General features: G+C 40.8%; 1 protein-coding gene across 1 annotated transcript; it reads right to left on the minus strand.

Annotated features, from left to right (window-relative positions):
• Nucleotides 1-2362: 2362 nt before the first annotated feature.
• Nucleotides 2363-26591, minus strand: L3MBTL3 (L3MBTL3, histone methyl-lysine binding protein). Its single transcript, XM_008049871.1, has 4 exons — nt 26506-26591; nt 10459-10628; nt 10168-10230; nt 2363-4169 (listed from the first exon to the last, which is right to left on the minus strand). Exons 1-4 carry the CDS (start codon nt 26528-26530, stop codon nt 4026-4028), a joined length of 402 nt encoding a protein of 133 aa, XP_008048062.1. The 5' UTR covers nt 26531-26591; the 3' UTR covers nt 2363-4025.
• Between the last annotated feature and the right edge of the window lie 165 nt (nt 26592-26756).

Genomic DNA, 26756 nt, shown 5'->3' on the forward strand with positions numbered 1-26756 from the left:
TAGCACGGCAAGTATTATATCAGAATTTGCCTCTGGAAAAGTCGAAACTTTATAAACCGTTTTGATTTAGGGTTGTGGCAGAGGTAGGTATCAGAAAATCATCCTCTGTCAAAGATGCTAATGAATTTCAATGCCTCCTATCTTTACATTTAGATATTAAGCTCCTCATGAAATTCTGTAATAAAAATGCAACTTAAAGAGCGGCTTATTTGATTTGTGTCTTTAGAAACGCCATGGTCAAAGTTATGCTTTTAATGGTGCCGTTTTTCTAAAAGACACCGTACTTCGGATTTCTTCAACTCCTTAGGGTTAGAGCATGACTCTGCACTTGACTCAATGTGTCCTAACTTGAGGAAGATTTGAAGCCCAGGAGTTGCACCTTGGTGGCTTCTGGGCTGTCTCCTTGGTCTACCACTTGGAAACGTTTTGAACTTTAACATTTCAAGAAGGGGCAGATGCTTCTCATGCCTCTTTCCCCCAGTGACCTGCCTGGCCCCGCGAATAAGGTCTCCAGCGTTCTTGAGGCCTCTTCGTTGCTGACACAGGTTCTGATGTTGTGATCTGTGTTCATCTGCTACTGCTTCCCGTCCTGGGGATGCAGTGACTCATTCTGCATGCCAAACTGGCTACTACCCAGAGTTCCAGGTTCTAATTCCATTTTTTCTGCTCATAACAGTGGCTGCGTAAGCACTTTTGGGGTCCAACGAGGCCCGGTGCACTCTCTTTTCCCGCATATTTCACCAGGAAAAAAAGCCCCACAAAATTACATTTTTAAAATGCCCCTTGCTGCTATCATTAAAATACCTATTCATTAGTTTTGAAAGACAGATCGGTTCCTTTGGGGACTGAAAAGAGATTCAAAGTGTGTTAAAATACCTGCATCACAATGGGATGAGCATTTCCTGGGTTACTTCATCACATTAACATTTTTTAAAAGTTTAAGAAGAGGCTCATATGAATTACTTAAAGAAATATTCATACGCCACCCATCGCTGGAACTACTGCAAAATATTTATTCTCTCACTGAAATAATGGGAGCCTAGATACCATTCTTTGTGTAAGGATATTTCATGAAAATACTGAAGTGAGTGAGATAAAAATAATAAAAGAAGTTGCCCATCTCTACCATGACTATTCATTAACTACTTATATCAGAATGGACAGGCAGTGTCAATAACAGTCTGGTACATATCATCTGGCATAAACTAGTTCCTCTCCCATGATGTCCATGTCTTCCCTTTCACTAGAATGTACCTTTAGTTCCTTACAAACCTTCCTTTATTGCTCCTTCCCTTCTCCCAAATAAATGTACCCACTTTTAACAGACTCCTTTCCTTATGAAGTACACATCTCTGTGGCTGCAGTTGAATGACAGCCACGCTCAGGCTGGGGCGGAGGGACGGGGCGGGGTGGAGCTGGGGGAAACCGCAGTGAGCACGACACCAACATGGGCTGGACGCGAGGGCAGACTGACGTCCGTTTGACTGTCTTTCTCAGTAACATACCCCAGGGCCCAGCATGGTCCTGCCACTGGTAAATATTCAACACTGCTTGACTAACCTACCCTTATTTCCACTGAGAGCTGAGTCCACTGACTCTACCTGGAAGCTGCAAAATGGCAGCCTGAGGACAGATGATCAACCTGTTGATTTAATTTGACTTGCGCGGTGTTTTAAATATAAACAAAATGCCTACAGATGGGAAAGTCCTACTAGGGGCCACATTTCCCATCCCTCTCTCCCCACCCTTGTTTTTTGAGAAGGGGTCTCACTATGTTGCCCAGGCTGGGTCTTGAACTCCTGGGCCCAAGCAGTCCTCCCACGTCAGCCTCCTGCTTAGTTGCGATTACAGGCGTGAGCCACCACGCCCTGCTCCTCCCTTTTGTGTCATCTCACGCCTGCTTCCTCATTGGAGGGAACTCCCTAACATCATGGTTTTCTATTTAGTCTGTTAGAACTTGGACCATATGCCAGGGATGGAGTGGCAAAGTTTCCTTCTTGAGGTACACGGAGTTCTGCGCTACCTTAAGGGTGCGGAATGCCTTACCTCTAACAGAGTAACATGTAGCCTAAAATGAATGGATGTTTTCAGTAAGATTTAAAAGTCTGTTTCCTTACAATATATCCTTTAAACTAGAAGGGAACAATTCCCAATGGGGATAAATTCTACTTAACCTAACAACAGAGTCTTAGAATTTTTTTTCTGTCTCTTGTCACATCGTGAGACATAGTTCTACAAACAGTTCTGAATCCTACAAATCTTTACACAGCTATCTAAAGCCCACACACTGTTGATGTTTCTGTTCTTGTTCTGTCTCTTCTATTTGACAAGCTTTCTTAAAAACCACACATATGTAAAGACGTCTCTGCAATTAAGCTTTTATTTCATTCATAACAGATATAACAAGTACAACTTGAATGTACAAATTCTGAACAAAACATTAAAAAAGGAGAAAAAATAAAAACCAAAAAAATGTATTTAAGCAGATTCATGCAAAGAAATAAAAGGGACACTGCAGATGTCACTGGACCCTGCTTCACCTTGATGACAAATGCAAAGGCTGTGGATAGACCTCCCACGGGGACATCAGAGGAAGGTCCCACACAACAGAAAAAGGGGAGCAACTCAGGAAAGAGGTGGAACTTTCCCTGGAATTGAGACAGCATGCTACGAACTTCCTTTCTATCTTTAAAATAGTCCTTGAATAAATATCCAATCTTGAAATTAGAAAGCCCATCAAAAGACGGACACAATAATCTACCTCTTGCCTTGAAATGCTTTCTTGCAAAAGAAATACTACCAGCTATCCGTTTACAGATAATCAAGGGTTTTCATTTAAAGTGCATCTGTATGCTTCACTATTGAGGCAAAGTGTTCTACAGAAAAAGGAATCCTTCCGTCACGGAGGTTCTGGAATTATCACTTTGGGAAATCACCTCCCGATCTGTGAGCGTTTAGGATTTTGTGTCACCTGGTGCTATTCCTTTGCACTTTGTCTCTTCAGTAAAATCTAGACACTCACTCTGCGGCCAACCCTGAAGAAAGCCTGTGGGTCTGGGAGCCACTGCAGGACCTGGGCTGGAGCTCTTTGCAGATGACGTTCCTCCACGGAACGGGCCCTTGGTCTCCGCAAAGCACGACAGTTACGTCAATGACAATCAGGATCATCTCATAACTTCCTAAGATCCTCACATCCATCCCCCTCAACACAACTGCATACTCCTCTGATATCTTCTGACTCTCGTAAACATGGGCACCGCGATGCATGAAACGGATGCCACTCACATTCGCTACCTAATTTATTTGTTGATATATTTTATTTTTCAATTCCATTTTTTTATATACATGTTTTTGGTAATTATAGTAAAGATGCTGGTGAAAAGTAATGTGTTTAACATTTTATAGTGCGTGCAAAAGTAAAAACACTGATTCGAAGGAAAGTCATTTTTACAACTATTCAGCCCCAACAAATTATGACAGGCAGTTAGTATCATGACTTGCAAAGTTATACTCAGCGTAATGCTGCAATTCAAAATATGGCACGAAATTAACAATACAGAGAACAGTCCCACTGGCTACGCTTAGCCAGGTTTTGACTGATTTGGTTTAAATTGAAATCTGATTATATAAAAAGGTTTCTGAAAGTACTGGGGGAAAAAAAGCAGTGTACATGAAAGAGAATTCAACAATGTTTACAAAATGCCAAAAGTTTTTACTCTGCCCCCCATCCATAAATAATGAAGTCCCCTCCCTCCCACCCCCAGCCTCAAAAAGATTTACAAAGATAAATTTAGCTCAGTGAACAGAACCAAAAGATGACTGTTGTTAGACAGTACCTAGTTAAAAGCTCAAGCACTTTCATAAGAATTCATATATATCGTCTCTTGGGGAATATAAATAATCCGATAGTGTTGCTTTTTTGAGTTTTGGAGACTTCTCACTTGGGAGTGACTGCCCATCCTTGTGCTTTGAATAAAACATGAGCTTTAAAGCAGAAAGCTGATGGTATTCAGACTCCACCATCTTCAAAGTTCATTGTGAGAATTCTTCTCTGCCGCTTTGAACATGAGGATAGAATTGAAAATCTTCAGGGCAGGGCCCAGCTTAATGCTCATAATTTTGACAATGTCCGTTTGGGTCATAAGTAGAAATGCTTCTCCATCAATTTGCTAAAATGGGGGGAAAACACAAAAGAATGTGGATTAATGGAACGTAGTATTGTGGGAAATATCTGAAGCTTAATTATCAGCTGCCTCTTATATTGCAACCTTAAAAGGGCACACACGGGAGTTCTTGTGTGTATTGACCTTTCCTAATGTATGGATCTTTCTTAACAACACACCCAAAGGTGAACTTGGGAGCAAAGTAAACTCCCTCATCCGAAAACTCAACCCACAGGAAAACGGAAGGCATCCACACCTTCCTGTGATTACTTTGACTTAGGTGTGGAGGGAGGAAGAATATGAATAAACCCAGGAAGCCCTGAATCCAGCTCATATCATGGCAGCTTTTTAAATGAGACACAATAACAGGTACAAAATGTTTGTGGATATAATATAATTCAAGCAAACATATCAGCTATGTGCAATAATGCTTTCAAAATTAACTTTCTACCATGAAGAAAAAAAAATCAGCAAGACAGCAGTTATCTCTAGTGTGGCCACACTTAGTCTTTACATACAGAAGAAGAGCAATTACTAACAAGAACAATCAACCGTGTAGTTGGGAGAATGTGAGACCATGGTTAAGAGTCACAGACTCTAAGTTGGTTCTTCTACCACTCGGGTAACCATGGGAAAGACCCTCTCTCCCTCTGGGCCCCTCTAAGACAAACATCCATGGTTCTAGAGAACTGACCACTAGTCTCTAAAAGTCCAAAGGTTCAACATACCTATGAGGTACAAAGATCCAACACAATGATGACGTCTGGTTTATTGGACAGAGCCAGGGGACAGAGTCTTTTTGCATGACTAACAGCATAAAAAAATTCACTTCTCTTTCAGTGTTCCCACCTTATACAAAAAAATAAAACACACTTTTGTTCTCTGCCTCAGAGTACATAAGGAATCTTGACAGCAGTATACCGTGTTATGGGTTGAACTGTGTCCCTGGATTCCTGTGTTGATGTCCTAACCCACAGTACCTCAGAATGTCAACTTATTTGGAAACAGGGTCATTGCAGGTGTCATCAGTTAAGATGAGGTCATACTGGAATAGGGTGGGCCTCTCATCCAATATGGCTGGTGTCCTTATCAAAGGGGGAAATTTGGACATGGAGACAGACACACATAGAGAGGAAACAATATGAAGACCTGAAGAAGTTAAGGAGAGAGGCCTGGAAAAGATTCTTTCCTCACATCCCTTAGAGGGAACCAGCCCTGCCGACACCGAGCCTTCTAGCTTTCCTCAGGCTTCCGGCCTCCAGAATCTGCTGACAAACAATCCACTCCTGCCATTTAAGCCACTGATTTGTAGTACTTTGTTATGGTCACCTCAGCCCACTAGTACAACTCCAAATCCTGCAAACGGTTCTCTGAAGGCTGATGTAATTAAGTAATCTTTCTCAGGATTTTCCTCCTCCTCTAAAAAGGGAAAAACCAGTAATTCTGAATTGCCTACACCCTTAATCAGTAAGAACCAGAGTCATCTTGTACAACTTTAAATGACAATTGTGTGGGGAAAACTTGCTAGTTTCAGTGAGAAAACATTCTGCTGCCGTAAACAAGAAGGAAAGAACATTCCAATGTTAATCCTTCACGCGTAACACAGTTAAGTGGCAGAAATGAGAAACGTTCTACAGTTTTGTGGAAACCTTTGCTCTGGTCTCATCTGCCCTTGCAGTGACAGCCCTCTGATAAAGCCAGGTCAGAAAGACAGACAGGTCTATGAACACTTCATTCAACCAAGGCAGGCCTTAGTAAAATGGAAAGCCTGGTAGAGTCTTTCAAGTCATTCACAAAAATGTCAACCATCGCACCTGTTTCCCAAGGAGCTTGCTACAAAGACTGATGTGTTTATTACAACCTTGGGCCCCAATGAAGGCTTCAGCGGTCCCCAACGGTCCTTCTGAGACCACGTAAGTGCTTAATATGACAGATAGCTGACGAAAAGGAATGTCCCGAAAACAGAGAGGCTGGGATCTGAAGTTAAGAGGGGGGCAAGAAGGATACATGTGGGCAGATCTGTGTTTATTAAGGTAAGACTAAAAAGCAAAAATCTTGAGGCCAGTGCCAAACTCAGTACGTGGCATACAGGACGCGCGGACACATGTCTACAAGGACAAGTGTTCCTTGGAAGGAAGTAAATTTAGTTCAAGAAAGTATTTTCTTTTTTATTTTTAGCCTCAAGCCTTCTGGGGTCAAGCAATCCTTTTACCTCAGCTTCCTGAGTAGTTGAGACTTCAGGTGTGTGCCACCTGCCTAGCTAAGTTTTGTTTTTTTTTTTTTGAGTTGGAGTCTCACTCTGTCACCCAGACTGGAGTGCGGTGGCACTTGACTTGCTGGGCTCCGGCGATCCTTCTGCCTCAGCCTTCCAAGGAGCTGGTACTACAGGCGTGTGCTATCACGCCCGGCTGATTTTTGATTTATTGTGGAGATGAGGTCTCGCCAAGTTGCCCAGGTGGGTCTCGAACCCGCGCGCTCAGGCAATCCACTCACCTCAACCTCCCAAAGCACTGGGATTACAGGCTGAGCTACCGAGCCGAGCGAGTTTTGTTTTTTTTTTTTTTAAATATAGAAATGGAGTGTTGCTACATTGCCCAGGTTGGTAATGATCCCCTGGCCTTAAGTGATCCTTCCACCTTGGCCTCCCAAAGCATTGGGGTTACAGGTGTGAGCCACCACACCTGGTCTTAAGAAAGTACGTTTTAGCCGGGCGTGGTGGCTCATGCCTATAATCCCAGCACTTTGGGAGGCAGAAGTGAAACTGCCTGAGCCCAGGGGTTCAAGACCAGCCTGGGCAACTTGGCAAGACCTGGACACTACAATATATCAAAAAACTAGCCAAGCGTGGTGGGACACGTCTGTAGTTCCAGCTACTTGGAAGGCTGAGGTGGAAGGATTGTCTGAGCCCAGCAGGGTTGAGGCTGCATGGCCGTGAGCGTGCCATTGCACTCCAGCCTGGGTGAGAGAGTGAGACTCCAACTCAAAAAAAAAAAGTACTTCTAAAAACAACAGTGACCATTGTGATGTATGACTAGGTTAACTTCTTGTTTGTTTGCTTCCACAATGTAGATATACTGTATATATCCTAAGACGAGGTGTCTTGCTAATGGCCTAAAACAAGGAAGAAGGATTTGGCCCTCAGGAGCTCTTGCCTTCTGTTTCACTGCTCTGCCCAACGTATACAATTTGTTTTTTAACTCAAAAAACCACAGTGACATGCTCTGTCTGAATGAGTCTTCCTCGGAGTGGAAAGGTACAAGTGCGTTCACTCAAAAAAGGTGCTATCTATTATCTTCCAAACATTCTTGGGTTTGGGCACACAGCAGAGAATAAAACGGGTAAAACAAAAACAAGCAAGTAGGAAAAATAAAACAAACTCCTGGTGGAGTCTGTATTCTAGCAGTGGGGGACTGACTATGGAAGGTGATTAGTGTTACGAAGAAAGAGACCCAGTTGGGGAGGCTCATGGGGAGTAACGCCAGGGAGGCATGTGGGTAACAAGAGGCAGTTTCAGGGCCATTCTGGGGCTGACCAGAAAGCTGGCATCGGAGCAGAGGGAGTGAGCCGTGTGAACAGAGGAGGAAGAACGATCCGGGCGGGCAGAATTGCTAGAGCACGCCTGGGCGATTGGAGGAGCAGCAAGGGGGTTGCACGCAGAACTTCCGGGGCAGCGCCAACCAAGAGGCCAGGAGGCAGGAGAGGCAATGAGGGGTCAGACTGCAGGCCCTTGAAAGGACGCCTGCTTTGACTCTGAGAGGTACTGGGAGGATCTGGACCAAGGAGTGACAGGCTTTGACAGGAGTTTCAGCAGGCCCATCCTGGCTGCACTGGAAACAGGTTGCACAGGAGCCAAAACAGATACAGGAATACCAAGTGGGGGGTTGCCATACTCATCCAGGTGGGAGATATGGTGGCTCAGACCACGACAGCAGGGTGGAGGCGGAGAGACGGAATCTATGTATGTATTTAAAATACACTTGGTAGGACTTTCAAACAATTAGGTGTGGCACATCCAGGATGTTTTCTGGTAACCGCCAATCCAAACACCCGGACTCTGTCTTTTAGAGATGATGCAGGAGACTTGAGTTACACTGGTATTACGGTTTACTTCTAGGACTTAAAACCAATATCCACTGCCTCTGTGAGACATTTGAGAGCGAGGATTGTGTGTTATTGTTTTTGAATGAACCTTTTCACAAGAGCATTACACAAAGTAACAAGCACATGGTAGAAATGAACAAATGTGTACAAGGTACATGAACAAAGGAATGAATGAATACATGAATGAAACAGAGAACATCAACTGTTCTCTTCAAAGAAGAATTTGGCTTTCAGGATATTTGGCACTTCTTGGTCGTGCAGAAGAAACTTATTCCAAGAGCCACCACACCATTGTGAAATTGAACCTGAATCTTAAATTAAAGGATAGGGCAAACTTATATGGATTATATAAATATCTACAGAATTAAAAACAGAATTTATAAAACAGATGTATGATAAACTTAATTTCAAAAATGCTGTATCATTTTCAAAGCTGATGACTACATGTCTCTTTCCTGGAAAGAGCAATAGTAAGTTTGTTCAGGGATAGAAAATTAATTGAGAGTGTCTGTGAAGATACTTGGGACTTAGGGAAAGAAACTCAAAATCGGAATGGTTGCCAATTAAAGATCAAATAGATAGAAATACAACATTTCTGCAATAAGAACATAAATCAGAAAAAAGATGCTGAAAATCAGATCCTGGTACTTATTTTTTTGGAGTTGGAGTCTCACTCTTGTCACCCAGGCTGGAGTGCAGCAGCGTGCTCATGGCCACCGCAGCCTTGACCTGCTGGGCTCCAGCGATCCTTCCGCCTCAGCCTTCCAAGTAGCTGGAACTACAGGTGTGTGTCACCACACCCGGCTAGTTTTTGTGATTTACTGTAGAGCTGAGATTTCTCCAAGCTGCCCTGGCTGACCTCGAACCCCCATGCTCAGGCAATCCTCTCACCTCGGCCTCCCAAAGTGCTGGGATTACAGGCGGAGCCACCGTGCCCAGCCCTGGTACATTTTAACAGGCTTTCGTCTAAAGCATAAATGGTATCTACTAGTGTATAGACACTGAGGCCAGTGGCTGGATTCTTAGCTGTGCCTACACTCCTGCAGTGAAACTGAAAGTGTGCTGTAGCTGAGCTTTTGATATGAGGCAAACAAGGTGTGTGTACACGTAGACAGATGTCGGCAAATGCCTTCTGAGACTACTTAGTCTGTGTTCTGCCTTCTGGCAGCATTACAGAGCCAAATTCAGAGTGATAACTGACACTCTGCTTGGAGGAGATGACAGGCAAGTGGCTTATTTTTAAAGGTCTCTAGTGAAAAGGGTCTCCCGCTGTACTCTAACAGCATTTCTTCCAGTATAGTTAGCTCAGTGCAGGTGATATCAGTGTTAATCATGCCTTCTATTCAAGTTTTAGAGAGGCAGCTGAAAACAACTAATAAAAGAACCTTCCCAAAGCAGACTGTGATAAATACCTATCATAAGCATTACTGAGAAATGCATATAACTTAAGAGATTGTTTTTAGCAGTAACAGTAATATTATTTATTATAAGCACCAAATGGAGTTAATTGTAGTGCTGTTAGAATGAGGTTTGGAAATAATGGACGCTAATTTCACATTATTAAAAAAATAAAATACTGCTTATTTCTTTCTTTGGATTCTTTCTGTGCGACAAGCTACAAATGTGCATGCTATTAAGTTTTGTGGGTTTTCTTTTATAAGGAGTCTAGTGTAACTGCTGTGAACTTCATAAAATGGTACTTACAAACATTCCTTTCCAGCTTATACAAAGACATTTTTATACAACTGATTAATGCTGCCCGACAGATGACTATATATAAATTTATCAAGTTCAACACAACCCATCTCTCCCTGACTCTGCCAGTTCAACACATTTCTCTACTCACTGCATTTCAGTTTTTGATCCCAGTATGTAACATACTGCAATTGAGAGGAACACTTACTTCATCTTTAAATACCTTCCCATGTTCTTCACATCCAGGTAAGCTCTGTATGAATTCTGACACCTGTCAAAAATAATATCAAAATTCCTCGTTAAGAAAAAAACAGAATCTAAAGCCTACAGGCTCAGAACATTTAACCCATATGTTCCAAGTAGTTTCTCTCCGGAAAAAAAAGACTAAACCCTATGTGCACTCAATGCATCTACCACTGCTTAAGCCAGAACTCCTCTACCTGATGCCTGACAGCCCCCAAAAGAAAAAAAGAAAAAGAGAAAAAAAAAAAAAAAATACCTCGTCTGTGCTCCATTTGGAAACTTTACTGGCAGGGATTCCAGCGACCGTTGGAAGAAGTTTGCTTTGCTGCTCCCAGCGCAAGGGCAGACATGGAATTGGGGACTTAAAGGACAAGAAGACAGCCGATCGACGCTGGGCCTGCTGGACAGTGGGCTCTTCCCGGGTACCTGCTCAATGGAAACAAATGGGAAGTCACTCTCTGCCAAATGCCGCATATCTCCCCCAGATAACAAGACTGGGGCCGGGGTCATGAAGGCATTGGTTCCTAGCATTATACTTATCGAACGCTTACATTCTCCTTTGTGGTTACTAAAGATCACTGTAAAAAAACAACAACTGTAAATCCAAATTACATGTCTGCTGCAGCACCTATTACATTAAAGGCATGCTTCATTACATTGTTTGATGTTGTTTCTTTGGTGCTCTACATAAGAAATGCACCTCAGAGTTTCAGCAGCAAAGAAAAGACCTCTCATCACAGGAATTGTATTTGTTCCCCTCTGCTTTGGTTGTTGTAAAGGTGATGGCTGGGCTGTGCGCTCAAGCCCCGGTATCTGTGTTTTCCATGTGGTTACTGTGCTTATTCTCTCCTTTTGTCTCGGGCTTGGTTTGATCGTCCAGCTTTTACTTACTAATCACATTGATTCTTTAAATAACCAACTTATATTCTGAAAGGAATATGAAATTATTGCAATAAAAATAAAATGGAAGGCAAAAGCTTTTGTCACTTCTTATTTGCCCAGATCAAAATCAAAACTACTACATATTTTCACTCTAGCTGGGATGACAGAACAAGACCTCGTCTATTAAAAAACAAATGAAAAAAAAAAACCTACCAAACATCCTCATTCTGTGTTAGAGCTTCTGAATCCAAACCTAGTTTACTGCTGCTTCCTTACAAACAGCCTTTCTCTAACAAATGATTTTTGTCTTCGGGACTCTTCAGTGAGAGCTTGTCAACAGTCATCTCCTCGTGATCCATCAGAACAGAAAGCTTTTCTGGAAACGGCTCACTCAGAGCAACTCAGAAGAAAGGCTCTTGCCCCCACACTTACTCTCCCCTCACATATCCACTCACCACCGTGATCCTTCAGTTCCACCACAAATTCTTGCTTTTGCATCTCTAAGAGTATCTTAAAGTAAACTTATTTTCCCTTGAAGAATACGATTTACAGAAAGGTACACACATCATCAAGTGTCTAAGCTCACTGAGTTCTCACAAAGTGAACACACCCACGTAACTAACGCCCTGATCAAAAAACAACAGGCATCACACCCTTCCAGGCACACCCCACCCAGCAAGGGTGACCACTTCCCTGAGACGAGCACCATAGATTCATTTCCCTGCTTCTGAATTCTAAAGTAGAAACTTTGATGTCTGGCTTCTTTCTCTCAACAGCATGTTTCTGCGAGTCACCCACGTCGCTGCAGGTAGCTGTGGTTCACTGTCTCTATCATAAGGTTTTTCATGGTTATGAAATGCTATAATTAATTTGGAGACAATGGGCATTTGCGTTGCTTTTCATTTGGGGCTGTGATGAACATTCTTGTGCATATCTTTTCTTAAATGTATGTATGCATTTCCATGGCACGAGTATCAAACACTGAAACTCTGAGGTCGTGGCATTTGTGTAAATTAAGCTTTGGGAAATCCTACCAGCTTTCTAAAATGACTGCACAATACACATCTACCAAGAGCATCTGACAATTCTGTTGCTGCATATCCACGCCAATGCTTAGTATTGTCTTTTTACCATTATCTTGTGTGTTTAGGGGTATCACACTGTGATGACTAATGGAGTTCATAACCTTTCTCTGTATTTATCGTCCACATGAGGAGCCTCTTTTGTGAAGTGCTTATTGATGTTTTATGCCCAATTTTGTATTGGGTTGTCTTGTTTTTTCTTACTGATGTTTAGATATTTATTTATGTATATTCTGGGTAGAAGTCTTGCGTTGGAAATACATACGAGAAATACCTCCTCTTACTCTGTATCTTTTTTTTTTTTTTAACTCTCTTAATGGAGTCTTTAGAAAAAAGAAAAGTAATTGTAATAATGTATTACCTATTTTTTCTCTTATGGCAAATGCTTTATATATTTATTGAAGAAATCTTTGCTTACCTCAAGAACATGGAGTCTCCTCTATTTTCCTCTCAACACTTTCTGCTCTATCACATACCACACCATAAATATCATTTGATACTTATGTTTCTATATGTATTAGGTAAGAATCAATATTTACGTATTTTTTCCACATGAATTTCTAACTGCCCAACCACAATTTACCGAAAAGGCCATCCTTTCCCTGCTGCTCTTCAGTGCTAGTTTTAACATACATATACGAATGTGTGTTTCCAGATTCCCTATTTTTGTCCCACTGGTCTCTTTACCCCAACCCAAAGCTTTAATCACCACCGCTTTGTAAGTGTACTGATGTCTATGATATCATTCTTCTTCCAGAATGCCATGGCTATGGCATTTCTATATACATTTTAGAGTCACCTTTTTTAAAAAATGCAAAAATTTAGATTAGGCTTTCCACTGACTACAGATACATTTGGTGAGAAATGACATCTTCACAATATTAAGTTCTCCAATCCATGAACATGAACGTATATCCTTCATGTCTTTATGTCTTCTTTAATATCTCCCATTATTTGCCATTTTCATGTAGCGATCTTGTATGTTTGTTGTTAAATTTATCCCTACATATCTGCTTCTGATACTGTTATATTTTTTTGTTTTTTTGTTTTTTGAGTTGCAGTCTCACTCTGTCGCCCAGACTGGAGTGCAGTGGCCGCTCCCGGCCACCGCAGCCTCGACCTGCCGGGCTCCGGCGATCCTTCCGCCTCAGCCTTCCAACTAGCTGGAATTACAGGCATGCGCTACCACGCCCGGCTGATTTTTTGATTTATTGTAGAGATGAGGTCTCTCTGCCCAGGCGGGTTTCGAACCCGCAGGCTCAGGCAATCCACTCACCTCAGCCTCCCAAAGGCGCGGGATTACAGGCTGAGCCACCAAGCCTGGCTTATAGTTTTTTTTAAAATTATTGACTATTGTTCTGATGTAGTTCTCTTATAACTTCACTCATAATCTAGCCTAACCTAAACTTTGAATTGCTCTCCGTGTTAGAAAGTTACTGTGCCGAGTCAAAAATCTAGTTTACTGGAGGTAACATCCACTGGTCCTGGTTCTACCCCACTGAGTTCATACAGAAAAATTCTAGTGTCTACTTCACAAGAGACCACTTGAAATATTCAAATATCTTTTAAAAAGCCATCATAATCCTCCTTTCCACATTACATTCAATCAATCTCAAGGTTGTTGGTCCTTATCCTATTTTACTGAATGTCTAATATGAACCAGCACCAGTTTGTTTGTATTCTTTTTTTCTTTTTACATTGCCCAGACTTTAAGGTATTTTTGTTTAGCAAAATATGGGATAACTTAAAAACATCCCTTTAATCTCAGCCACACAGTCTGTTACAAACCAGGCTTATATGAAATAGTAAGATTTCCTTTTAACGCCACACTAAATTAAAACAACAGGACTCGTTTTACAATTTGTGTCTGGATTGCTTGCCACACAGTCTTTTCCAAAGCCATAACTCTTTATCCTACAACTGTTTATGTTCTGTTAACACCTGGCACTACCCACTCTATCATGGTAGCTCCATTCTGCTTTCATTTTACTTCCTACTAAAAGTTGCACTATTGACAGTTCATTTCTTTTTTCTTTATTTTTTTTTTTTTGAGTCGGAGTCTCACTCTGCCACCCAGACTGGAGTGCGGTGGCCGCTCCCGGTCCCACAGTCTCAACCTGCTGGGCTCCGGTGATCCTTCCGCCTCAGCCTTCCAAGTAGCTGGAACTACAGGCCCGCACTACCATGCCCGGCTAATTTTTTTTTATTTATTGTAGAGATGAGGTCTGGCCAAGTTGCCCGGGCTGGTCTTGAACCCATGGACTCAGGTAATCCACTCACCTCGGCCTCCCAAAGTGCTGGGATGACAGGCTGAGCCACTGAGCCTGGCCCACAGTTCATTTCTAAGGCTTCTACATTGTTCCTTAGAAAAAAAATTAACCCATTCTAAAGAAAGGACTAAAAATACTAAATAAGGCTCCTATACTTATGGTAATTTCTGCATCTCTTTAAAACTTATCCTATACATAGGCCTAGATGTATCCATCCCTATTATCCTAGAACCAACTCTGCAACCTTCACTTCAAGACTCTCTTTGCTGAACCTTCAGTGCTCACTGACGCCCTCAGGCCCAGTGTTATTTTCTGAGGAATGAGGTAACCGCAGCGTTTACCTGCCACAGAACATGCCATCTCCTATGATTCCAATCTCAAAGGGATAAAGAAAGTAACTCCCTTTCAGCAAATCTGTATTTGATTCCTTGAGCTGTACTGCAGTGACTCCAAGTTTTTATTTTACTTTGTGATACAGACGGAAATAAACACAAATAGACTTTGACTCCAGTAGCTGGTTCAGTGTCAACAATGAAGGACAAGGAAGTTTAAACATGCATAATGGGTTTTGGAAAACATAGCCCCTTGTTCTGGAAGACATTTTTGCCACTGTCATTTGACTAGGGAACTATTTCTTGCCACCTTCCTCATAAGGAGTTTTCTGGATTTTTAGTTACCTGAGATGAAAATCTGCCGAAGGCAACTGCTCACACTCTTCCCTCACCTGGTCCCCTTGGTCTGGGGTTGTATTCTTCTACAGCTCTTTGGTTCTATTCAGTTCTATACAATTGGTCACAGAACTGAGGAGGGGTGGATTTCCAGGTCTAGTTGTCACTGACTATTGCAAAGCTAATATATTACCATTTAGATACTTTTTACTTTTGTCTATAAATTTTCTGAATAATGTTTAGTGTTTTATGCATATCCAGGATACTTACTTCCAGGGTAATCTGAGGAAATAAGAGGGAGAAAGGAAGGGAAGGCGCATTCACAACAAAAGTAAGGAAGATACCAAGATTCTTTAACTGAGATGACTTTTAAGCAAGTATGATCATAAATGTTCCTGGCTTCAATTAAAAAAAAAAGCATTATTTTTCCATGGTAATTTTCTTTCTTCAAAAAAATGGTATTATTCTAGTTTACTTAGAATAAAAATAATTAGGACAGAAATGATTAAGTAAACGTGAACAACAATATTTTAGGCTGACCGAGAATAATTTAAATGACTAGTAGGAATGTTCTCCCTCCCTGATTCTTGGTCCATAATGGATAAACTCTACTTGTAGAACTCAATGTGTTATCCTCAAAAGTTGCAAGATCCGAATGAAGAGGAACCTGAGAGTACAAGGAGGGACCCAAAATAACCCAGAATTATCTCTTGGAGGGCGGGCCCCTTGTAGCACTGGCTTCCCCCACTGGGTCAGTGCTCTAGGAACCCATCGGCATCAGTGCACCAGCACTGTTGAGAGAGGTGGTGTTCACTTTCAGTGATTTTTCTTCCGGAGATTCTATCAACACGTTTGCCCATGTCATGACGAGTGATTTACCAGCGCACTTGCCCACACCGTGTTGAGTGCTTGCAGTTTTGTACTAAAACCAGCATGACCCTTGCACCCTACAACTTTTTTTTTTTTTTTGGTTTCTCCACATGAAAAAAGTTCTCAAAGGGAAATGTGTTGTCGATGTGGAAGAGGTGAAACAAAACAGCAGAAGCACTAAAAGACATCCAAAGTGATGTGTTCAAAACTATTTTGGGCAGTGGGGAAAAAAAAGCATGGTTTTTCCACGGTAACTTTCTTTCTTCAAAAAAATATTATTCTAGTATCCTCCATCTGATGCAAAAGTATTTTGCATCAGATGGAGGATACTTTGAAGGTGACTAAAGTTTAAACATATGCGAATAAATACACAATTTTTAATAAATAAATTCTGATTTTTGGGGTCCCCCTCATATATTAAAAGTAGAATAGTATAATGCAGAGAAAAATAATATTCATTATAGTTATGAACAAATCAATGTACTCAGACTACTATTCAATGAAATAATCACTATTTTTCTTTAAAAAAAATTTTCTTAGTGAAGCATATACTTGCAGATTTTTGTTGAGGCACAGAAAATGATACCCCAAAATCTGGTGCCTTGGCATGAATGCTTGAATTAAAGGAAAGTGAAAGGCCACAGAAATAAGCCCAGAATCAAGGTGTCTCTCCAGCCACCCTCCCCCCCGATACTCCCTGGTCTCTCTGATCCCCTTTATTTCTCAAGAGCAGGGAACAGCTTTCTCTCTAGAATTTCCTTTTCTAAGGAAACTTCTTTCAAAAAGAAATGCAATTGCCTTATGACCCCTCCCTATGAACATCATCAAATAACCAGGCAATATTTCACCCCTGTATGTCATCACTACGCCCAGACAGGCTTTTCAGCTACTTTTCTGAGGGCAGCTCTGAGAGATTAGCTGGGAGACTTTACCTACATAATCAGACTACCTTTGGTCACAATGAAGTTCTGCCCCTCACCTGTCCATCACCTCCCCCAGAACGTGGAGAAACTCTGTCCCAGGTCGTGCTCTTTGGGGCTCATTCAACTCCTCCTTCCAAACCCTCCAAAATTGCCTGCATTGCCTCTTTTCCCTCTCCCCTATGAACATGGACTATAACCTTCAACCATCTGGCCTTCTTCTTGAGTCTCATATTTGAAAGACTCCCGTGCTTATGCACCTGAATACATCTGGTATGCCTTTTCTCCTATTAATCTGTCTACTGCCAGTCATTTCTGTGAACCTTCAGAGAGGGCAGATCGGGAGCTCTCCCTTTACCTCTACACGTCCTTGAAATGAAGTTTAATAAACAATCATGTAGTTATCCAAAGTAGAAATTTACAAAAACAAATCTGTCCACAATGCCTCTCAATTAAGAGGAACCTGAGGGTACGGGGAGGGACCCAAAATAACCCAGAATCATCTTCTAACTCATTATGAGTTTACGAGTATTAAGATTTGGTATTTACAAAAATTCTTAATTTGGCTTAGGGTAGAAAAAAGTGAAGCAGAGAGATTGGTCCTTGAAAAACAGCATCTCTGATAAAGGTGATCTTGAAAGAAACACTCACCACTATTTCACGAGAATTAGGACAACAAGCACACACCACCTAAACCACACATGAGTTCTTCTGGTAGAAGAAAGAGACATCTCCACCAACACAGAGAGTGAGAGCCTGCTTCATACTAGACTGTACCCATTTCAGCCTATAGAACCACTGTGTGATAGGTTGACCGAGAAGGGCAAGTCCTAGAGAGAAAGAAAAGTACAGATCATGCTCCCAGTCACTTTCAAACTTGGATTCTGCTCTGCTTCCTATTTCTCCAAGCCTGAACGATGCTAAGTGGACAAGCCATGGCACAGGCTCTGGCTGACCACTTGCTCCAATTCATTTCTCTTCTTTTAAGCCAGTGACAAAAGGTGAAACCAGAATCTCCAAATGCCTTGTCTCATTTCAGTTTCAAAACAAGGAAGTGATCTCAAGGCACGGAAGCTGAGGCCAGACCTGACATGCCCAAGGCCATTCTGTGAAGCAGTAACAGAATCAGAACATGACCCCAGATCTGCCTCCTAATACAAATAAAGAGTTGTGGTGGTCAAGATGGCGAGTTTTAGAGTCTGATAAAGCTGAATTCAAAGCCCTACTCTGCCTTAATTATTAGTTCTATATACTCTTGGCTAAATTAAATTTACAGAATTGTTGCAAAGATTACATAATGTTCTAAAAATGCTTAACCCGGCGTTTGACATAAACATTCAAGAAGTGGGAGATATCATTCCTATCTTGAAAGAAAGGCGTAACACTCAGAGTATATCGGATACAAAATAGCAAAATATAAAATGAGTCAATAACCCTTTTAGGCTAAATTCCACAATAGCCCTTTTGGGCTAAAATTCCATGAGTTCGTAAAATAAGCTCTGAATGTGAAAGGAAAAAATAAAGCCAGAATAAATAGGACACATCTGTTAACTTTTTTTTTAATGACTAAATATAAAAGGATGAACAGTAAGTGTTTGGGTAAAATAACTGAATTCTTAGCATCAAGGAATACAGATAAAATTAATTTCCAAGATACTTAACTCAGGCATGAAAGATAGCCAAGGATCATTTCAAGGTTAACAATAAAAATAAATCAATTGCTACAGAGGCAAAAGGCAAGCCTGATTTTTCAAGGGAAAAATCTGGCACATTACAAAATAGAATTCAACTCTCTCCCTATATATGAGCCATCTATGAGGGAGAGAAAACAAAGTCACATCTTTCCCAGGAATACGAGAATCTCAATTTGAAGGCCTATTTATAGAATCCTCCACTAACAGGTCTTTCTACAATGGTGGGAATTAGTAATTCATCCTTTCAGGTAAAGGAGATAAAACCAAAAACTAAATAAGAGAAAGAAAACATGCAATGAATATATTCAGCTAAAGTCTCCAAAGATCAGATTCAGTAGCATGAAAAAAATAATCCAGAAAGGCTCATAATCACACATACTGTCTTGGACTACAAGGAATTAAACAGGAAACAAGGAGGGGGACTTTTCTTAAAAGTGTGCTCTTGATTTTTAAAAGGCCAGGCGCAGTGGCTCAGCCTATAATCCCAGCACTTTGGGAGGCTGAGGCGAGAGGACTGCCTGAGCCCGGGGGTTCAAGACCAGCCTGGGCAACTTGGTGAGACTTCATCACTACAATAAATCACAAAAACAGCCAGGTGTGGTGGCCTGCGCCTGTAGTTTCAGCTACTTGGAAGGCTGAGGTAGGAGGATTGCCTGAGCCCAGCAGGTCAAGGTTGCGGTGGCTGTGAGCATGCCACTGTACTCCAGCCTGGGTGACAAGAGTGAGACTCCAACTCAAAAAAAAAGATACCTATTTAATCAATTTTAAATCTTCTTGTCTTTTTCCTTCTTATTGGTTTATTCATTCATTCATTCTTTCATTGTAGAGACGAGGTCTCACTATTTTGCCTAGGCTGGTCTTCAACTCCTGGGCTCAAGCAAATCTCCCTCCCTAAGTGCTGGGAATACAGGCATGAGCCCCCATGCCCAGCCAATTCAACCAACTTCTAAAACAAAATGTAAATACATCTTAAAACAATCTTCAGTGAACTTAAATCAATCAAGTTCATTTTAGCCGATTTGATCATTTTTCATCGGTTTAATCAAATCATTCCAATTGATTTTAAAAGATGCCACATGAAATAGTCCTCACGGGCCTACTGAGTCTTAAATGTTGCTGACACCGTAAAGAAACTCAGGGTGGCTTCTTCTCAGTCTCCTTTTTGGTAAATGCTGCCCACACAGCAAGGGGCTTTCTCTCCCACCCCCCACCAGACCTAGATCTGGAAGGGCTGCTTCTGCCACTGGATACACAGAGCACCTCCAGACTCAAGAAAGTGGGTCCAGGAGGGAGCACAGTGATCTGTATGGTAGCCTCAGATCTGAAAGAGGAAACGTTCCGGGACTCCCAGGCTCATGGGAACAGCAAGCGGAAAGCGTTCTTTATAACAGACCTGGGAAGCTTCTCTGGACTCAAAATGATAAAACAGAAAGCCATCACCACGGGGCCTCTGGTAAAAAGTTCTACAAAACATCGGAAGAGGAGCACTGTGCTGTCAGAAAAGTCTCACGATCTAAGTAAGAAACAGGGTGAAATTACCTCTATAAAAACCAGTTGTGAAACGAGAACACGCCAATGTAGAAAATCATAGGGAAATAAAAGACACTTCTGTGAAAATCCATGTTAAAGGGCAATAAATAGTAGACTCGACAGAACAAGAGCTGAGTGAGCTACTTCCACTTCAGAGACATGTGGAGAACATCAAAAAAGGTTTTAAGTGGTTAAAATATCAAAATACTTCCATCCTGGTTGGTCACAGTTATCTTCCTACCATGTGGCCGGGCCCTGGGGGACTTCCTCATGACCCAGCCTCTCAGGGTAACTCCTGGCCCAGCAGAGGGCCTCTAGGACTCTACTCCATCACTAAGACACTGTTTAACTCTCCTGTGCAACGCTGGCTGCCAGACTAGCTGTTAAATACTCTGAATATCATCTCTTGGAGCTAACCCAAGCATAATAGGTATTAGCAGTCAAGACAAATAAGTGGAAGGAACAATTACATCTATCATGGAAGGAAGCTTTCAGAATCTAAAAAAGACCTGGGTCTAAAAAACCAAAAAGGGCCAGGGCCATGGCTCGTACCTTTGGGAGACTGAAAGAGCCCAGAAGTACAAGACCGTAGTGAGACCTCATCTCTACATAAAATCTGAAAAATCTCATCTCTACAAAAAATACAGTGTGGTGGTGAACACTGTAGTCCCCGCTACTCGGGAGGCTGAGGGGTAGAAAGATCACCCGAGCCCAGGAGGATGAGGCTGCGGTGAGCCGCGTTCATGCCCCTGCAACTCTGGCCTGGGTGACAAATCAAGAACCTGACTCAAAAATAAATAAATAAGAATAAATTAAACAAAAACCAAAAACCAAAACAGATTCATGACTTCCCAGACAAAACTCAAGAATGAAGACTGAATTTAAGAGCCAGGCTCATTTTTTGGGAAACCAAGAGACTAGACTGGATTGAGCTGGTCTCATTTCAAATAGGTCAACTAATATTTTGGTTTGTTTCTTTTCTGTTTTGCTTTATTTTTCTTAAAGCAAAAACAGACCAAACAGCTGGCTGGATATAGTGCATACTGTGGCAGGCCAACTGAATCACCCTTCAGAACTAAGGCGTCCGTTCTCCTACCATGGAAAGCCCATGCTCAGAATGGCCTCCCCCTCCAGAAACTGTCCAAAGCCAAAGGGAGCCTCTTTGCCCAACACATGCCCCACTCCCAGTCATCAGGGGAGGACTGTTTAATTCAGAGACTCAAAGGTCTGAACTGGGGATCAACTCATGGATCAACTCATGGACCAGCTGAAGCCTCTGTGTAACTACATCACAGCTCAGCTCCTTCTGCCAGTCCCCTTCTCTTACTCTCTCCTTGGTGTTGCTCCCCAAAATACTCACCCACAAACCTCCTGCACGTAACACTCTCAGCATCTATTCCCAAGGAGCCAAATCTAAGACACTGGGTCACGGCTCTGTTAAGAACGGAGAGGCAGGATGACACCCACTGACCACGATCTGAGACACCTAGTCCTCATACCGTAAGACCTGGTTTCGGACCTCAGCTCCCTGGGGTCCAGGTGGCGACAACTAGCAAACTACTCAGTGGTGAGCTGAGGAAGTGAAATCCAAATCTCTTCTGTACAAAATGATTCTAGAAAAAACACTTCAAAAAGATAAAAGAAATATAAGACTAAGAAAGATGTTAAATGAAAGCAGACACTCATAACATGATTTCACTGCAGATAAATTTTATAAATAGTCTTATTCAAAATGTTTTCTAAAATGCAAAAAAGAGGCTGGGCTTGGTGGTTCAGCCTGCAATCCCAGCACTCTGGGAGGCTGAGGTGAGTGGATTGCCTGAGCCCGTGGATTTGAGATCAGCCTGGGCAACTTGGCAAGACCTCGTCTCTACAATAAAAAATCAAAAATTAGTCAGGCATGGTAGTGCGTGCCTGTTGTTCCAGTTATTTGAAAGGTTGAGGCGGAAGGATCGCCAGAGCCCAGCAGTTTGACACTGGGGTGCTGTAAGCCACTGCATTCCAGCATGGGTAACTGAGAGAGAGAGACACCAATTCAAAAAAAAAAGAAAAAAATGAATAAAAGTTACCAAGCTCATTTTGGGAGGTTAAAACTGGAGGACAGAGTAAAGGAGAAAATTATGGGCCAATCTACAAACACATGTGCAAAAATTCTCTAAACAACTGACTTTATGAGGTTCCTTTTCACTAATAAAGCGTAAGGCAACAAAAAAATATGCACATTGTGAAGTTTTACAGGGAAAAAATAATGAATGACTTGAAGAAACACAAAATTAAGAATTACATCTGAATCCTAGCAATGTTTCTTTGGAAAGAATAAGACAAAAGCTCAGGTTATCAAAATAAAAATAATAGGGAAAAAAGTACAAAATTAGAAACAACATACAACTACCAAAAAAAGAGGAAGAGAGAATTCCATGTATATCATATCTTAGTATGTTTATAAATCTGAAATTCTCCATTACATGGCCAATTTTTAGGAAAAAAAGCTGTCAAAATTGGTTCAGCAAATGAATTAAAAAGTTAAATGATCACTAAGTTCAAGAGATCACCAAGAAACTAAAAATGCTATCAAATGATTACTCCTTCAAAAAGTTCAGAACCTAGAAGATTTTATCATCAATCTATATGAACTTTCAAGATCGGGTAGCTCCATAAATAGACACATATTCCACTATAGTACTACTAACAATAGCGAATACTTCAGGCCCTGATGCATTAATCCTCATGATAATCCCGTGGTATGAGTACTATTACTATGTCAATTTCACACTTGGTATGGGTACAATTACTACAATTTCACACATCCTCACAATAATCCATAATCCTGTGGTATGGGCACTATTACCATGTCAATTTCACGTAGTATGCAAGTTATTATGTCAATCTCACTCTATTACTACGTCAATGCTCTAAACAAGTTACAAGGTGCAAACAGGTTAGCCAACCTGAGTCAGTCACACAACTGGGAGTTAAGAATTACATCTGAATCCTAGCAATGTTTCTTTGGAAAGAATAATAAGACAAAAGCTCAGGTTATCAAAATAAAAATAATAGGGAAAAAAGTACAAAATTAGAAACAACATACAACTACCAAAAAAAGAGGAAGAGAGAATTCCATGTATATCATATCTTAGTATGTTTATAAATCTGAAATTCTCCATTACATGGCCAATTTTTAGGAAAAAAAGCTGTCAAAATTGGTTCAGCAAATGAATTAAAAAGTTAAATGATCACTAAGTTCAAGAGATCACCAAGAAACTAAAAATGCTATCAAATGATTACTCCTTCAAAAAGTTCAGAACCTAGAAGATTTTATCATCAATCTATATGAACTTTCAAGATCGGGTAGCTCCATAAATAGACACATATTCCACTATAGTACTACTAACAATAGCGAATACTTCAGGCCCTGATGCATTAATCCTCATGATAATCCCGTGGTATGAGTACTATTACTATGTCAATTTCACACTTGGTATGGGTACAATTACTACAATTTCACACATCCTCACAATAATCCATAATCCTGTGGTATGGGCACTATTACCATGTCAATTTCACGTAGTATGCAAGTTATTATGTCAATCTCACTCTATTACTACGTCAATGCTCTAAACAAGTTACAAGGTGCAAACAGGTTAGCCAACCTGAGTCAGTCACACAACTGGGAGTTAAGAATTACATCTGAATCCTAGCAATGTTTCTTTGGAAAGAATAATAAGACAAAAGCTCAGGTTATCAAAATAAAAATAATAGGGAAAAAAGTACAAAATTAGAAACAACATACAACTACCAAAAAAAGAGGAAGAGAGAATTCCATGTGTTGGGCAAAGAGGCTACCTTTGGCTTTGGACAGTTTCTGGAGGTGGAGCGGAGACCTGAATGCTGTGCTCTTAGCCTCTCCGATAAACACCACTGCTCACAAAGAAAGGCGGAAGCCTCAGTCTAAGAATGCAACATAGCCCTGATAACAAAACCCTCATAAATTAAATATATGTCTTCCTTTTTAAATGATCAGAAACATTTTAAACAATCAAATACTGCAGAGCACTTTCTACGTGCTGGGCAATGTTCTAAACAAGTTACAAATGTTACTGCACTTAATCCTCATTACAATTTTAAGAGAGAGCTATACCAACTTCATCCCTCTGGACAAAGAAACAAAAGCACCAAGAGGTGTTCAACATCATGTCCAAGATCACACAGTTAGCAGGTGGCAGAGCAGGGATTCAAACCCTGGTCATCTGTAGGGTCTGAACATGGCGCTTCATTAAACATCGTAAACATATTGAAGGCAGCAGTGACTCTAACTTTTCAATTAATCATAAATTACTGCTTTATGAAAATCAAAGGTGAAAATCAAAGCATCACTTATGGAATAAGTCACTGCAGGCAAACAGTCATTAGGTGCCATTCTCAACAAACAATCTAAACAAAACTATACACATGACAAGCAAAGTCTCCAGGGGCAGTCATGAAGACCATAATCAAGAGATTCCAGAAGCAAAACCTCTATTTCTCAACCAACTCATCTTCAACAAAGCCCCCACCACCCACCACTGGGGACAGGAGAACCTATTCAGTAAACGGTGCTGGGAAAACTGGCTGACTACATGCAGAAGATTAAAACAATACCCCTACCTGTCACCATACACAAAAGGCAACTCTAAATGGATCAAAGACCTAAACACAACACCCCAAACTATAAGAACCTTAGAAAATGCAGGAGATACCCTTATGGAAATTGAAAATGGCAAACAATTCCTGATCAAAACCCCAAATGTCCATGCCAGAAGAGATAAGATAGACAAGTGGGACCTCATCAAACTGGCAAGCTTCTGCAAAGGCAAAGAAACCATCGAGAGAGCAGGGAGACAGCCCACAGAATGGGAAAAAATATTTGCTAACTGTATATCTGACAAAGGCCTAACACCTAGAATCTACAAGGAACTCAAATGTGCCAAAAAACAAACAAACAAACAAACAGCCCCATTACAAAATGGGCAAAAGATAGAAATAGACATTTCTCAAAAGAAGACATGAGAGCAGCCAACAGATACATGAAAAAATGTTCAACCTCACCAGTCACCAGAGAAATGCAAATTAAAACCACACTGAGATACCACCTAACTCCAGTCAGAATGGCCATCATCATTAACTAAAAAAACAGATGCTGGAGAGGATGTGGCAAAAGGGAACACTTCTACACTGTTGGTGGGGCTGTACTAACAGCCTCTGTGGAAAACACTGTGGTGATTCCTAAAAGATCTAAAAATCGACCTTCCATATGACCCTGCAATCCCCCTAGAATATACCAGGAAGAACTCATACCACTCTACAAAAAAGATACCTGCACATGTTTATCTATCACAGCATTGTTCACAGTAGCAAGAACATGGAACCAACCGTGCTGCCCATCAAATAGGACTGGATAAAAAAAATGTGGTACATATACACGATGGAATATTACGCAGCCATAAAGAAGAACAAAATCATGAACTTCACAGCAACCTGGATGGACTTAGAGTCTATAATACTGAGTAGTCTATCACAGAAACAAAGAACTGAGTATCACATGTTCTCATTCATAAGTGGATCTTGAACAATTATTGTAATACTAAAAGAAAAAAATTGACAGTAGTGGGAATCTGCCTGGGGGAGGATGGCAAACCTTGTCAACAAGGATACCTGCATAATGAACATTTGTATACCTAACCCTGAATTGTACCCCACATCTTTAAAATAAAAAATAAAATCATAATCAAACTTATTTACATTTCATTGTAAAAACTAAGCAATAATTACATAATTATATGTGAATTATAAACACAGCCTATACTATGAAACACAGCCTATACTATGACTAACATGACTAACAGTCGTTATGTCTTCATTGCTTAATTAAACCACTGCAATGTCTTTTTTAACAAAGACGTTAGGACAAATTACTTTCTCCCACATAACTTAAAACTTTTGTTGAAGTAATCTTCTTTTCATTGTGGTATTGGATTAAGACCCTATTCTATTTAGATTTCAAAATATATTCTGAATTGCATTTTAAACATATGAAGCAAATAACACCAACAATGCTAAAAAAAAAAAAAAAACGTATGACAAGGTCCAAAAGAGATGTCTTAACAAACTTTGCATATAATAGTGTACTGCTATATGAAAGACACTGTCAATATAGACCACAAATGAATCCACAGTATTATGAATTGCTTACTACACTGACCCTGAACAAAGACTCTTATTGTCTACGGAAAGAATAAACCAACCAAATGAAGTTTATCTTTACATAAGAGTGACTGTTATATTACAGTTAAGTCTTTGATTGTTGAATATTAATAATCTCCATCAGTAATATGAGAATATCATGGCTACCTCTGGCTTCGTGGGATGTCCTCATTTCACTTTCTGTTCTATCTTCAAAGTCTTCTTTGACATCATCAACATGCTGGTCTCTGGGGGAAAAAAATAGGTGTTTCAATATTTTATGAGAGAACCATTTTTGAAAAGAGTGCAGGACTGCATCTCAATAACTGTTTTTCTTCATTTATACCACTAAAATGTTAGAAAGGAAAAGCAGTCTTGCTACAAAGCAATTAATACTAATACCATCTATAAAATGCTCA

This window comes from Carlito syrichta, unplaced genomic scaffold (genome assembly GCF_000164805.1).
Source record: "Carlito syrichta isolate Samal-C Ts95f unplaced genomic scaffold, Tarsius_syrichta-2.0.1 Scaffold138743, whole genome shotgun sequence".
Lineage (NCBI taxonomy): Eukaryota > Metazoa > Chordata > Mammalia > Primates > Tarsiidae > Carlito > Carlito syrichta.